Source organism: Thermothelomyces heterothallicus (genome assembly GCF_042370625.1).
Source record: "Thermothelomyces heterothallicus CBS 202.75 unplaced genomic scaffold P884_scaffold_2, whole genome shotgun sequence".
Taxonomy (NCBI): domain Eukaryota; kingdom Fungi; phylum Ascomycota; class Sordariomycetes; order Sordariales; family Chaetomiaceae; genus Thermothelomyces; species Thermothelomyces heterothallicus.
In genome coordinates, this window is record NW_027192563.1 from 1,178,883 (window position 1) to 1,192,119 (window position 13,237).

Genomic DNA, 13,237 nt, shown 5'->3' on the forward strand with positions numbered 1-13,237 from the left:
TATGGCATTTTCAGTGAGCCGCCACCTTGAGCTTGAGGACGGAGCGCACTTGCCCATTCCAGTCTCTCTGATACCTATCTTCTGTTTAACAAACTCTTGCCGTTACTTCATTTTATATTTTTTCCGGTTTCCGTTGTATATTTTTATTATCATACATACTCTTATTTCTCTCTCCTTTTCTCTTTTCTGATGTTCCTGTAGACCAGGCGATTAGCATTCCGGATAGAACATGGCGATCCGCAAATTCGAGTTAGAGGCCAAGCTCAAAGACGACAATCAACTCATTCGCACAGGCGTTCTCCGGAATGACCACCCTTTAGATACTTCCCAAGAGTTCCAGGAATTCCTGCAAGCATGCCGTAGGGGCGATCTGAAACGTTGTCAGGAACTTATCTCAACCGGTGTTAACATCAACGCCAAGGACCAGTTCGACTATACCCCGCTCGTCATTGTGAGTATTTCTCGCGGCGGGGGATGCCCGGGGCCCGGTGTTGGACATTGCCCGTGATATTGACTCGATTATAGGCCAGCCTATGTGGTCATTTTGAGCTAGTTCAACTACTCTTAGAATCAGGTAGATTTGTGTTGCCCCCCTTCAGCTTGAGAGGGACTTGGCACTTACACGAAGACCACACCCCCCAGGAGCCTTGGCCGACCCCGACTCGTTTGAGCGGGAGCGGGCCGTCTACAATGCTCTCAACAACAAGATTCGGAACTTGCTTCTGTCATACGACTACTCCAAGGCGGCAGACCCCCTGCAGCCGTGGTCCTCGCACATTACGTCGCTGCTGCTCCGCGACAACCCCCCATCATCCGACATCGTCCTCTCAGCTCCGGCAGAGGATTTCCACTTGCACAAGTTCCTCCTCTCCGCCAGGTCGCCATATTTCATGCGCAAGTTTACCGCCGACCCCGAGACGGTGACATGGAAGCTGCCCCACGCCATTCCCGTCGAGGCCTTTCGGGTAGTGCTGCGCTACCTCTATCTCGGCGACCTGCCACGCGACTTGGTTGGCCCCAAGAGCGACGTCTCCGAGGAGGACGTCTTCAAGGGCATCGACAAGCTGTGCAGGCAGCTTGAGCTTGACAAGTTGTGGGAGGCCGTGCTGTCCATCCACGACCGCCGGCTAGCGAGGCAGCGCCACCAGGACGAAGTTCGCCGAGCCCAGGCTCAAGTGGAAGCTATGTTTCGTAACACCGTGCTCAAGAACAAGATAGAAGTCGACACCCGCAAGGCCGCCGACGTCAAGTGGCCTCGCCACAACTTCATATTTGCAGACTGCCTCCTGAGAGCAGATGATCAAGCAGAAGGCGACAATCCCGCGGATTCGGAAGCCGTCCCGGACGGAACCGCCATCCCGGTCGGCCCAGCTGGCGAGCACGCAGCCCCAAGCGATGCCTCCGCGGAACGCCGGGGCCGCTCCGTCCTCTTCCCGGTGCACAAGTCATTCCTGATCCGCAGCCCTTACTTCGAGACCATGTTCTCCTCGGACTTCCTCGAGGCCCACGACGACCAAGACCACCTGCACATCATCAAGGTCGACTGCAGTCCGGCCGTCCTCGAGATCATCCTCCTCTTCCTCTACACCGAAAAGGCCGATTGCCCCCTCGAGCACGCCCTGGACCTGCTCTACGCCGCCGACATGCTCCTCCTCGACAAGCTCAAGGCCAAGGCCGCCGTCACCATCTCGACGCTCGGCAGCGGCAACAGCAACGCCCTGGTCGACCGCACACACAACAGCCACCCGTCCAACTCCAACCAACCATCCACCCCCGGTCAAGACGGAGCGGCGGCAGCGTCGGCGTCGGCGTCGGCACCGGCACCTGCACCGGCAGCCGAAGTCGAGCCCATCAACGTCTACGACGTGATCCACGCCGCCTGGGACCTCAAGGTGCAGCGCCTCGAGGAGTTCGCCGCGCGGTACCTGGCCGGCCGGCTCGAGGACTACATCGACGAGCCCGAGTTCGCCGAGCTGATCCGCGAGAGCGCCGACCGCATCAAGGAGCGGCACGAGACCGACACCATCGAGCTGCTCGACGACATCCGCTACTTCCTCTCGGAGCGCTTCCGCCTGCGCTTCGAGGGCGACGGCCTCGAGGAGATGTTGGACGAAGAGGCGGCGCAGAAGGTTGGGGGGGAGGAGGAGGAAGAAGAGGCGGCGGCGGAGAAGGGCGTCAAGACCGGCGGAGAAGAAGCCGCTGCCGCTGCCGGTAGCGGTGGTAGTGGTGGACCTCGGGGAGTGAGGACCCTGAACGGGGAGGTGGTGGAGGACGAGTTTGCATCGGATGCGATCAACTACCAGATCCTATTGGAAAAGATCGATAGAATGTTGGAGAGGCTGGAGCTGGATGCCTGATGAACGGCCATCGGAGATGAGCATGATGAATAATGGCATAGATGAGAGCGAGATCTAGACGCCGCTTTATTCAAACATGCATGTATGACGACGACGACGATGATGATGATGAGTTCATGAGTTCCTTGGTACAGACTTCAACCTGCAGCTTTGCTTCATACCGAGTGAGTTCGGGACAAGCGATTAGAACACGGATCCAACGCCCGACAAAATGGAGCCTCCCAGATATGGAGCAGTATGTACATGCTGCGTATGTCCTCTTGCGAGGTCTATCGAAACCGAGACAGGGGCCGCCCTTGATCATGTCCAAACTCCCGCGGCAACCCCTCCTCGCCCACGAGGTTTCTCGCGCAACCCAAGATCCTACCAATCTCCTAGGCCGGCACGACGGTGTTCTGCTTTCCAAACACGACAAAGCCGCCGCCCTCTGCCTTCTCGTGCACGAACCCGACCTCCTCCAGCGCGAGCCTCTGCAACTCGCCGCCGTCCGCGCCCGCCGGCTGTTCCCCGAGGAGGTACCTGCGGTGCCACGGCCCGACAAACATGCCCTCCGGGTCGGCCTCGTCCCGCACCTTGCAGAACTGCCGCCAGTCGTCGCCGTACCACGTCGCGAACTCGCTCGGGGTGACGGAGAAGGTCTTGGCCCAGTGCGGCTTCCCGCCCAGGTCGCGCATCAGCCACTCGAAGGCCCGGTAGTACCGCTCCGTGGCCTCGTAGGTGGGGTCGCGGTAGTAGGGCCTGTACATGGTGGCGTTTAGGTACAGCGCGGGGCCGTCGTCCGGGGTGATGTCCAGGTAGGGGCGGTTGCCCTTCTCCGCGCTCGTCCTGACGGTCGTGTCGGCCACGCGCACCTCGAGCGGGCTGTGCACCCACAAGCCCTCGGCGCTGAAGGGGATCCGGTGGTCGACGTATCCCGGGTCGCCCGGCCGGAGGCGGTTCAGCCACGCGCCGAGCCGCTGCAGCGCTTCCGGGCCCTTGCGGAGCGGGATGGCCCACTCGTTGACGAACTGGCTGTAGAGGCAGTTGAGCAGGAAGGCCCTGTGGCTCTCCTGGCACCCGCCGACGCGCGTGCTCTCGCCGTTGCGGAAGCCGTAGTTGATGCCGAACACGAACCACTCGATCCAGGGCGTCAGCCGCGGGAACCAGCGGGCCAGGGCCAGCAGGTTCTGGTAGAGGAAGTAGCCCAGCCTGCTGTCCTGGAAGCTGGTGCGCGGCTGGACGTGCCTCGCCCGCCCGGCCTCGACGTCCTCCTTCGGCACCCGGTCCGCCTTCCAGACCACCGCCCGCCGCGTGTACGGGAACCACCAGACGCGGACGAACTCGGCCTGCGTCCACAGCACGTCGTCCCACTGCTCAAACAGGCGCGCGTCGGCGTCGATCGCCTGGCTCCAGGCCAGCGAGAACGCCGGGACGGCCCTCAGGGTCACCTCGACGATGACGCCCAGCGCGCCGACCGAGAGCAGCGCGGCCCGGAAGAGCTCGGGCCTCTCCCGGGCCGAGCAGGAGCGCGTCTTGCCGTCGGCCATGGTCACCTTGAGCGCGACGACGGACTCGCTGACCAGCCCGTGCGACAGGCTGCTCCCGTGCGTGCCCGTGGAGATGGCGCCCGCGATGCTCTGCTCGTTGATGCTCCCCAGGCTCGGCAGCGCCAGCCCCGCGGCGTCCAGCTCGGCGCTGAGCTGGTGCAGGCGGATGCCCGCCTCGACGGTGCACAGCCCGGACTCGCGGTCGATGCGCAGCACGCGGGCGAAGCGGTCCAGGTTGAGCATCCAGGAGGAGGTGCACGTCAGGTCCGAGGGCGAGTGGCCCGAGCCGACGGTGACCAGGCGGCGGCGGCATTGGCGGGCGAGCGTGACCGCCTTTTCAATCTCGGGAAGTGACTCGGGCTGGATGAAGAGCTCCGGGAGGGAGGTGAAAGTGCGCGCCCAGGTCCGGTGCGCGTAGCCGGTGCGGGCGCGGAAGGGAACGTCGTCCGAGGAGGCGTTGATGGCTATGCGAACCTCGGTGGGAAGCGCGGCCATGTCTTCTGGGGAGGCCATTTTTTGACGGCGAAGTCGGGACCTCGGCGCGCTAATTGAGTGCGTTCTTGCGACGGTGAAATTACCGATAATAAAATAAACGACGTCTGAGAACCCGTGGAGGCTCAAAAAAAAAAAAAGTTCACTTATTGGAGCATCGTGCTTCTAGTGGAACGGACTTTCGTGCCGAAGGAAAGGGAAACCAGTTCTTCAGTGGAATGCCCGGCCGGGTGTTTCGGTCTGTCTCAGCAAGGTAACAACGAGTTGAAGGCGCGACGCGGTCTAGAAATCAAGTCATCAGTCCATGCTTACAGAAGGACCCTCTCTTTTGCGCGCACGCTCGCACCTTGCGAGCACAAAGCTGCAGTGAGTGGGGTTTAGATGGTGGGGGTGAATGATAACGGGCGATTGATAAGATCGGGCACACAGGCACATCCTTGCAATTCGATCGGCCGAACGGGACCCACCTCAATTAACTCGATGCCTTGAGTGAGGAATCCTGATGAAAACCACCAGCAGATGATTCCTTGAACGTGTCCCGGTTATCGAGAGCCTCACTACTACGCCGTAAGTAGGAAGCAGGTACGCTGAACCTTTCTAACCCTAATAAGCCTCTTTCGCGAGCCATGCCGGCAAACCGGGCTTCGTCGTCTGGCAACCCATTTAACATCTTTTAGAAGTGCGCAATTGCCTAGATAAATGCATGGGGATGAGCAGGCCTTTCTTTTTTGAAGTAGTTTGAGCTCACTCCCGATCCAGGGCATCCACGATGTTCAACGCCTCGCTGACAAGAATATGATTCTTTTGCCGTCGGGATTGAGGTACTAACCTTCCCGCTGCCGTCTTTCCTGATCTTATCGATGAGAGACGAAATCGATGTGAGAACCATGGATTCGACGGGTATTGGGCAACGATGGATCAGGACTCGCCCAACCAACCAAAGACTGGGACTGGGACAATTCGTTCGAGTACAAGTAACTTGATGGTTGCCACCTTGCTCCAGATTATGTAGCCTCGGGCCTCTAGGTAAGGGTTTAAGGAGACCTTGGCCAGGCGAAATCCTACCAACCGCCGTTGTGGAATATTTAGGGACTTTCGGCATGTGTTCTCGACGAGCAATGAACAGCCAGAAGCAGTAATTTCTGATATGGTCCTGTGTGCGCTGGAGAATGTCCACAACGGGTCTCCCTTCAGAATGAGCTGAGTAATTCAGTTGAAAAAAAGGCTTTATTCTGATTCTTTTTCGGCCTACCAGCTTCAATTAGCACAAGGCCTGTTTCAGGCTGGGATATCGAGCTGTTACAGTGGACTCAGAAAAACGGCCAGTTCCTGTCATGTGCGCCTTCCCTGGTGAGAGATTGACTTGGGATGAGGCGCGTGGCTGCCTCGTTGCCTCGGATTGATGGAATACATTCTAGGCTTCATCTCTTCCCGGCTTCCATTTTACTTTCCTGCAGTTCCAATGCTGTATTATGGATCATCCCAGCAGCCATGCGAAACTCGACGCCATTCTCTCATTCACACGACGCGTTTCGGCACCCTATGTCCCGCATTCAAGAATCTCATGACCCCTTCTCCCTGCCTAACACATTAGCCCTCTATTTTACACTTCCACGACCCCACTGGTACATAACACTCTTGACTTATTATTCTACCCCCTATTCGACGACCCTTCTACTTACTATCCTTTTTCGGGTGAGATTCAACAGGGGAGCAACGCCCTCTTGGGCATCGCGCCATGTTTTACAGTCATGAAAGTAGGCGCACTCCAGCAGTGGGACTTCGCAGAAACTTTGCATTGACAAAAGGACGTAGTTCTTACCAGCCAGGCATATGGCGTGGCGACGGTCTGGTACGAAGATGCGGTTGTTGTTGTTGCTGGAAACCGAGTGCTAACCGCGACCCCGTTCAGGCTGGTTTCTACGCTCGGTCTCAAGTCAAGTACCCGCAAGATCTCAAGAAAAGCCATCCAGGAGGTCGACGTACAGAAGGCATGCGAAACCATCCTGCAGCCTGGCGCGCCCATCGCCTTGCGCCTCCAGGGTAGCCTCCTCTATGGGGTCTCCCGAGTTTACTTGCAGCAGTGTCAGTATGTTCTGACTGACGCCGAGAGGGTCCAAGCCCACATGAGGGCTTTCTATCGGGCATTGGGCGGAAGCGACAACGCGCTCGACCCTCAAGCCGGAAGATCAAAGTACGTCTGTCAATGAATTCATAGTTCTGACGTGGCTGCCGAAACTAACACAAACAAGGCGGAAGGATCTGATACTCGAGGACGATCCGGAGTTCGATCCAAACCCTGCTCTTCCGGCATTCCATTTTGACGATGATGGGAATCTGATAATTCCTCAGATCAGTCAGACCTCGCGCAAGACTTCTTCTCAACTCTCGCCTTTGCAGCCAGACGGTTCTTTCTCCGGTTCCAATCGCTCCATCCTCGGCGGTTTCGATCTCTCGCAGTCACCATTCGGTGGCGGCGGCATCATTACAGAACCGTTCGGGACAGGAACAATGACGCCTGGTAAAGAAGGCGAGAATCTAATGCTATTCGGTGACGAGGAACGGGAACTGCAAGCACTCGACGATTGGGGCATCGAAATCGACGCGGAAGGAAACATCATGCCAGCTATGGAAGAGCCCCAGTTGCCGCGACTACCACAACCAGACCAGGAGGAAGATGCGGGTGCCATCCAACTAGATGAACTTATCCAGATTGACGATCAAGGTGATCTGATTATGGGTGGTGCTGGCGGCGGCAATGTCTTCCATTCGGACCCGCCTCTTCCTGCGCAGCAGGAGCGGCAGCAGCAAGAAGCGCAAGAGAAACAACATCGACGGGCACAAGAGGAACAGGAGGTAGCGGTTGAAGATGAAGTTAGCTCCGGCCAGGCCCCAGTGCGCGCCCAGCGCAAACGGCGCCGTCCGATCTTCACGCCCGACGAACAAACGAAGATCACCCGGCAGGAACTCAAGGCGTGGTCTGCCGATTACCTCGACAACGCCGAGCAGGCAAGCCAGACGCGGCTGAGCGTCACGCTCACCGAAGCACGCAAGAACGCCTTTGACCTGGTTTTCGGCCGCGGCATCGCCGGTGTCGGCTTCCCGATCGGCGTTCCGGGGTTTCCCCACCCCCTGGCATCGCACTTTGCTGGTGATGGCCTGCAAGCCCGGCTTCTGGGTATTGTCATTGCCCGTCCTGGCGATGGAAGTCTTGAAAGGCCGCGTGGCCGCCGTCGTTCCGCGTTTGAAGCGCTCGACCTCGAACAAGACGATGCAGAGCGCCGCGTACGCCGCCGACTAAGCGACGAAGAAGAGGAAGACTTTGAGCACGCCCAGAAGCTGCTCCCTCAACACGGCGATGACGCCCTTCCTCTCCCCGGAGATGACGAGCTGCCCCCGGTAGAAGTAGGCAGGCGCGCCGGGTCCGCACTCCCGGACGTATCCTCCGATGTGCCCTGGAACCGACCGTCCTCTCAAGTCCCGAGCTCATCCGTCAAAGGCGCGGGCGCAGGAAGCAGACCACCCAGCCGACAGGTCAGCGCCAGCCCGCTCCACGGCCGGGGCCTTCTCCTCCCGTCCATCCCAGGCCCTGAGATCGAGCGCTTCAGTGACAACAACAATGATGCTCAGCAGCGCTTGCTCGATTCGGACGGTTTCGCGCCGTTACACTCCGGCCCGGCCGGCAGCTTCGGTAGCGGTTCCCACTCCTCCAACCTTTTTCAAGACCTCGTGATGGGGGGGTATCAATTGGCATCTCGACAGATGCGCGCCGCGCTGGACCGCGAAGGCCGCAATTTCCTAGCCTACGTCGAGGCAGCCGCCCGCGAGAAGGGCTCACCCGACGACAGCGATAGCAGAAAGAGATGGGTGCCGTTCGAGGCGCTCTTCCAAGCCGAGGACCAGACGCGCGCCGTGGTGGCACAGGCCTTCTACCACGTCCTGTCGCTCGCTACCAAGAATGTGATTGAGGTCCGGCAGGACGGGCAGGGCGGCAATGTCGCGTTTGGACCCGTCCGGCTTGGGGTGGAGGTGCCTCCGCCGGACGCAGTTGAGGATGCCGAGGCCATGGAGGGCGTGGTGGAGGGACTCGAGCAGTGAAGACGATGGTGCCGAAGATGATGACACACGACATGCGGACGATGCCCGTTTAATCGCGGCATCCAGATTCTGATTGCTAGCGCTGCTCATGACATTGCTCGTTGGCACTGCCAACGGGAGGAGTGGAGCACAAATAGTGTTGAGCCAGAAGCTGTTGGCGCTGACTTCAGCGAAGCGATGACGCTGCACAGGGGAACTCTTGCCATATACTGCATCCCGGAAAGGGATGCCTCGAAATTTATATGCCAAGTTCATCAAGGCTGAGAGAGATCAAACTATTCATTTGGGGAAGGTAATGGGAACGGGGAAATTTACAGGTAGCAAGAGGCAGGGTGCATCCTCAGCGGGGAAAATTACAACCCATAGCTTCGTATTGGCATTCAATTGACTGTCTGCGATGACCTTTTTTTTTTTTGTATTGCGCGTGCCTAGAGGGCCACTCTTACCATCATGTCCGTTACTCGTAAACATCGTCATCATCCACGGCACCCTCTCGGTCCTCAAAGACCATGTACTGTGCTTCCGCAGCGGCTTCGCCCATGACCTTAGTCCAAGCCTCGCGGACTGGTTCCAGCACCGAGTCATTGAAAGCAAGAGAGGGAGAGGGCGTGGGAAACGTAACAATCGAGCCCTCTACGGAAGTGACATCCGTGCCGGTGAGCTGCTCATATTGCAGCCGAAATAGTATTTGAGGAGCTTCAGCGCCACCGGCAACATGGGTGAAGGCTTCCAGTGCCCGCTCCAACAATTCCTTCGAATTAGCAGTCGCAAGCGTCGTCAAATACAAAACACCTAATGACCTTCAAGTTAGCCTTGATGCTGCCAGAGGAGGGATCGGCAAAAAAAGGTGCTTTTGAAGGTGAGTACATCAGAATGTCAGAGGTTGTTGACGTCAATGCCGAAGCTCAGACAATGTAGATAAGTATTCATTTTGAAGGTCATCATGTACTCGGGGTAATGAGGATGCGCGGGCATAAACGGAACTTACTCTGACCAAACGGGCATTCCCCGGTCTCGCTGGAGTGAGCAGACAGATAGACCGGGTACTCCGAGGCCTCACCAGCGGCGGTTGACAAGGAACCGGCAGGGAAGGCGATGAGTGCTACGGCAGGTCTGGGCGCGCCTTCCACAACCGCTTCAAACAAAGACGTAAATGGCGAGCCTACCACGGCTACAAGCCTGCTGATACCGGTTCTGCTGCTTGGGCTGTCATCGGAGCGGACTAACATCCGTGTTCGAATGGCGTCGCCGCTTGTGAGCTGGAGTTTGACCTCGTCTCCGGCGGTTTCCATCGTCTCGATACCGGTCCCGAGCATGTACACGGCCCCGCCGACGGCACCGGCACGGCACGAAACCTGAGCAATTTCTGAGAGACCACCCCACTTGGGGTAGATGGCGGCAAACCCGGGACCGTAGACACCCATCGACGAAAGATGGCGACGGATGACAGCCAACCCGTCTCTGGTGCTGATCTTCCCATCCAGTGAGAGAGTGAGAGTGACAGCGTATGTCTGCAGCTCTGGGCCCATCTTGAATTCTCTGTTCAAGAAAGCCACCAGTGGCGAGTCCGCATATGCCTGCCAGGTCTCCAGCTGCGGCGAGCTTTCATAATCCAGAACAAACTTGAGGAACTTCATCAGCAGCCGCTTGTCTTTCGCCGAGACTGCGGTTGTCGAGAAGACTTCCTCGCGGGTGGACGGGATGCGGGCCAAGCCGGATTCCTGGGCCGACTCTTGGGGTTGGTTGAAGATGTAGAAGGAACCGACGGCTAGGAACTCGACTTGACGATAGGCACGTGAGGAGACCAACTGCGACAGGAGCGCCGAGCGCGCATGGATAAGCTGTGGTGCAAGAGCCAGCGAGTACGCTCGAGACGGGGACAAGCCAGAAGCGCCCTCGGGCCGCGTAATGGACGCGGACCTGAAGAGACCACGGCTACCATCCGAAATGCGGGCCACCCATGACTCGGCATCCTGAAGACTCAAAGCCGCCTCGGTGCCGCCATAGAAGTCGTTTGGGTCTATGTGCAATATCTTCTTGCCGGACCGCGAGAGAGCTCTTTAGTAAGGAGAAGAGAGAGCTAAGTCAGTCAGAATTGGCAAACCGAGACATCCGCAGCTCGTCGATACTCACAAGGCAAGCAGCGACTGCTGCAGTCCGGTGCCGCTGATGACGACATCCCAGAGGGCGTCGCTCAAAGACTCCATGTTCACATGGAGGAGCGCCTGGTAGCGAGCAGGACCGTCTGGAGCAGCCGAGTTGTGGAAGAGACCGCGAGAATCGAACGAAACGGAAGAGGGTTGGTTGCAGGCAGCGAAAATTTGTCCCGTTCGAACTGAAGGTGGGACCCGCATCGCAACAAGCTACGGCAGAAATTCGGCCCGCTCAGGTGCACGGACCTTTCCGTGCTTGCCCGCCCAGGCGCAGCAAAACCTCCCAGAATCGGCAGCGATTCGCTCGAATCTTTTCTTGAAAAAAACACAGCGCTCGACAAACCACGCAATAGCTGCTTCACAACCAAGGCGTTTGCGAATGGCTGGGGTCCTTTCATTAGGACCTCTTCAGTTGGGCGATAGATCAACTCTGTCTTCCTGTATCTACTGCTCTGGAATGTTGATCTGTAAGGGCGGTTCGAAAGGTTTGACACATCAATGCGCGAGCTCAACAAGACCTTGCCCTTGGGGCTTCGTCCAAATCATTATTATTACTGTGACCAATACGAGTCTGAAATCTATGACTTTTTGCCTGCTCAGCTGCCATTTGAAAGGGGCGTTATGCACCAGAAGTTCTTTGCTGTCTTTATCACATCGTTTCTGTCTTAAATGCCGTTCCCTCGAGAGAAGCCGCAACTTTGGATAAAATGCTGTCCTAGGCCTCTCAGGTCTCCGTGCTCCATCAGCGCATACCGATATCGCCGAGCATTCTGTTAGAGTCCGTATCATCGATCGAACGCGGGCCTGGGCTAGATGGAGAGGGCTAGATGGAGAGGAACGGACGATAACCTCGACAGCACAATGCGGCTTGGAAATGTGAGAGATACGGAGATGACGTGTAACTTTTTTTGTGACCGTCCAACATACACAGTCTTCCGGCGTTTCCACCCTGTGACGGGTGGTGAGCACTAAGCAGCAGTCCGTCCTGTGCCTTGCCTTTGCTATCCTGCCTGTCGGCTTGGCTCGTTCGTGTCCCTCTGCATCCATCCGTATTAAGGCGAGGTGGTGGCCCAAACCTGAACCAGTGTTCGACGAGAATGTCGCTCGCTACTTGTCTTGATATTCAGGTGGCGGCGTCAAGGAACCCAGGTAAGGAACTCCTAGAGACATTCGTGGACTCTCCGTGCGCTCTTCAGTGAACACAAGCCCCTGGCAGGCTCGCCTCCTCCCTTTCCTAGCCAGGACAGGATCCTCAGATGATTCAGAGCCACCTTTCTTCCCAGCAGGCCCTTCTTAAGTGACCGTGGCGGCCCACGTCTTGTCAACATCGTAGCCCTTGACAGAAGAAGGTCGTCAAGCATTCAAGCATGCTGCTAGAACAGGGCCCAGGAGAGCTCCGGGGCCATCTGGCAAGAGCATTTCTCCATCTTGATCCAGTCATACGTTCCATCATCTCATCCAAGCCCACAGACATCAGTTCATGGCGTCCTTGACCTCCTCCCATCTCTTTTCCGCAATCGCCGCGAACCCGCGTACCAGCTCCCTCCCGATTGTTGTGCCGCCTTGCTTCTCGATGCTCTTGATCCTCGTCTCCCCATCGCTGCAGTCCACCACCATCGTGATCGTTTCGCGGCATAGGCTCTCCTCCAGCCGATCCGGATCGAGGAGCAGCCAATGCCTGCCTTCCGCAGTGCCGGTCCCGACCTCGCCCAAATCCTTCTCCTCGAAAACGGCGGCGGTGCAGGCCACCGGCAGACCGGTCACATTGAGCTTCCTCTTCTCGGTGCGCGAGCACACCACCATCTCCCGCTCCGGATCCCACCTCGCGACCGGCAGACTGGTATCCCTCAACGCCGCCACGACCGCCGCCCAAGCCGCGTCGAACGGGTTCCCGTCAAAGGACACGAAGAGAAGGTCGATGTACAGCACCCAGTAGGCAACCACCCTGTCCTCCTCCTCCTCCTTCTCCACGTCTCCGTCTTCTCGGCCCCCCCCTTCTTCCTCCGCCCCGCCCATCCTGACATCCTCTCCCTTCTGCCGCTGCGGCCCTGGCCCGGGGGAAGACCAGACCCTCAGATCCCTCACCCGGACCAGGCCGGTCGAGTGCAGCAGCGAGTACAGGCGGGTGGACAAGGTCTGCGCGAGCACGGTCGGCGGGGCGCCGGGCAGGAACTGGGGCGCCGAGCCCGTGGCCAGCTCGATGTTGGGCACGAGCAGGTCGTAGTCCTTGAGCTCGCCCCTCCCCACACCACTGCCGTCGCCGTCGCCGTCGCCGTCGCCGCCGTCGCCGCCCCCCGCCGCCGCCGCCCTCCTCTCCTCCGCGGGGACGGGCCTGAACCCGGGGATGCGCTCGACGGGCAGCAGCTCGCCGCGGACGCCGCACAGGACGGTGGTGTCGCCGAGGCGGACGAGCGCGCTGCCGTGGGCGTGGGAGAGCGACGAGGACTTGACGAGCAGCGGGCGCGTCTCCTGGGTGCTGCGGCCGTTGGTGCGGGCGGGCGGGCGGTCCGGGCCGGCGGCGGAGGTGAGGTTGCGCAGGAGGAAGGGGTGCGGCGAGAGCTTGGCGAAGAGCGGGGCGGGGAGTTTTACCGTCGGGGCTGTCATCTTTTTT

At 58.7% G+C, this 13,237-nt stretch overlaps 5 protein-coding genes across 5 annotated transcripts; 2 read left to right on the forward strand and 3 right to left on the reverse strand.

The window, feature by feature from the left end:
* Positions 1–229: 229 nt before the first annotated feature.
* P884DRAFT_274845 (uncharacterized protein) lies at positions 230–2,357 on the forward strand (the record flags this gene model as incomplete). The annotated part of the gene is made up of 3 exons (XM_069442779.1): positions 230–451; positions 526–574; positions 643–2,357. 3 exons carry the CDS (start codon positions 230–232, stop codon positions 2,355–2,357), a joined length of 1,986 nt encoding a protein of 661 aa, XP_069301184.1.
* Positions 2,358–2,447: 90 nt separating this feature from the next.
* Positions 2,448–4,674, reverse strand: P884DRAFT_254939 (D-arabinono-1,4-lactone oxidase-domain-containing protein). The gene has a single exon (XM_069440937.1). It carries the CDS (start codon positions 4,394–4,396, stop codon positions 2,732–2,734), a length of 1,665 nt encoding a protein of 554 aa, XP_069301185.1. The 5' UTR covers positions 4,397–4,674; the 3' UTR covers positions 2,448–2,731.
* A 1,439-nt stretch (positions 4,675–6,113) lies between these two features.
* Positions 6,114–8,473, forward strand: P884DRAFT_236363 (uncharacterized protein; the record flags this gene model as incomplete). Its single annotated transcript, XM_069439987.1, has 4 exons — positions 6,114–6,132; positions 6,191–6,240; positions 6,457–6,569; positions 6,628–8,473. 4 exons carry the CDS (start codon positions 6,114–6,116, stop codon positions 8,471–8,473), a joined length of 2,028 nt encoding a protein of 675 aa, XP_069301186.1.
* Positions 8,474–8,814: 341 nt separating this feature from the next.
* Positions 8,815–10,766, reverse strand: P884DRAFT_254940 (GDP dissociation inhibitor). The gene is made up of 3 exons (XM_069440938.1): positions 10,607–10,766; positions 9,462–10,531; positions 8,815–9,265 (listed from the first exon to the last, which is right to left on the reverse strand). Exons 1-3 carry the CDS (start codon positions 10,678–10,680, stop codon positions 8,931–8,933), a joined length of 1,479 nt encoding a protein of 492 aa, XP_069301187.1. The 5' UTR covers positions 10,681–10,766; the 3' UTR covers positions 8,815–8,930.
* A 1,333-nt stretch (positions 10,767–12,099) lies between these two features.
* Positions 12,100–13,230, reverse strand: P884DRAFT_191737 (ribosomal protein S5 domain 2-type protein; the record flags this gene model as incomplete). Its single annotated transcript, XM_069437607.1, has 1 exon — positions 12,100–13,230. The coding sequence occupies one exon, from the start codon at positions 13,228–13,230 to the stop codon at positions 12,100–12,102; it is 1,131 nt and encodes a 376-aa protein (XP_069301188.1).
* Between the last annotated feature and the right edge of the window lie 7 nt (positions 13,231–13,237).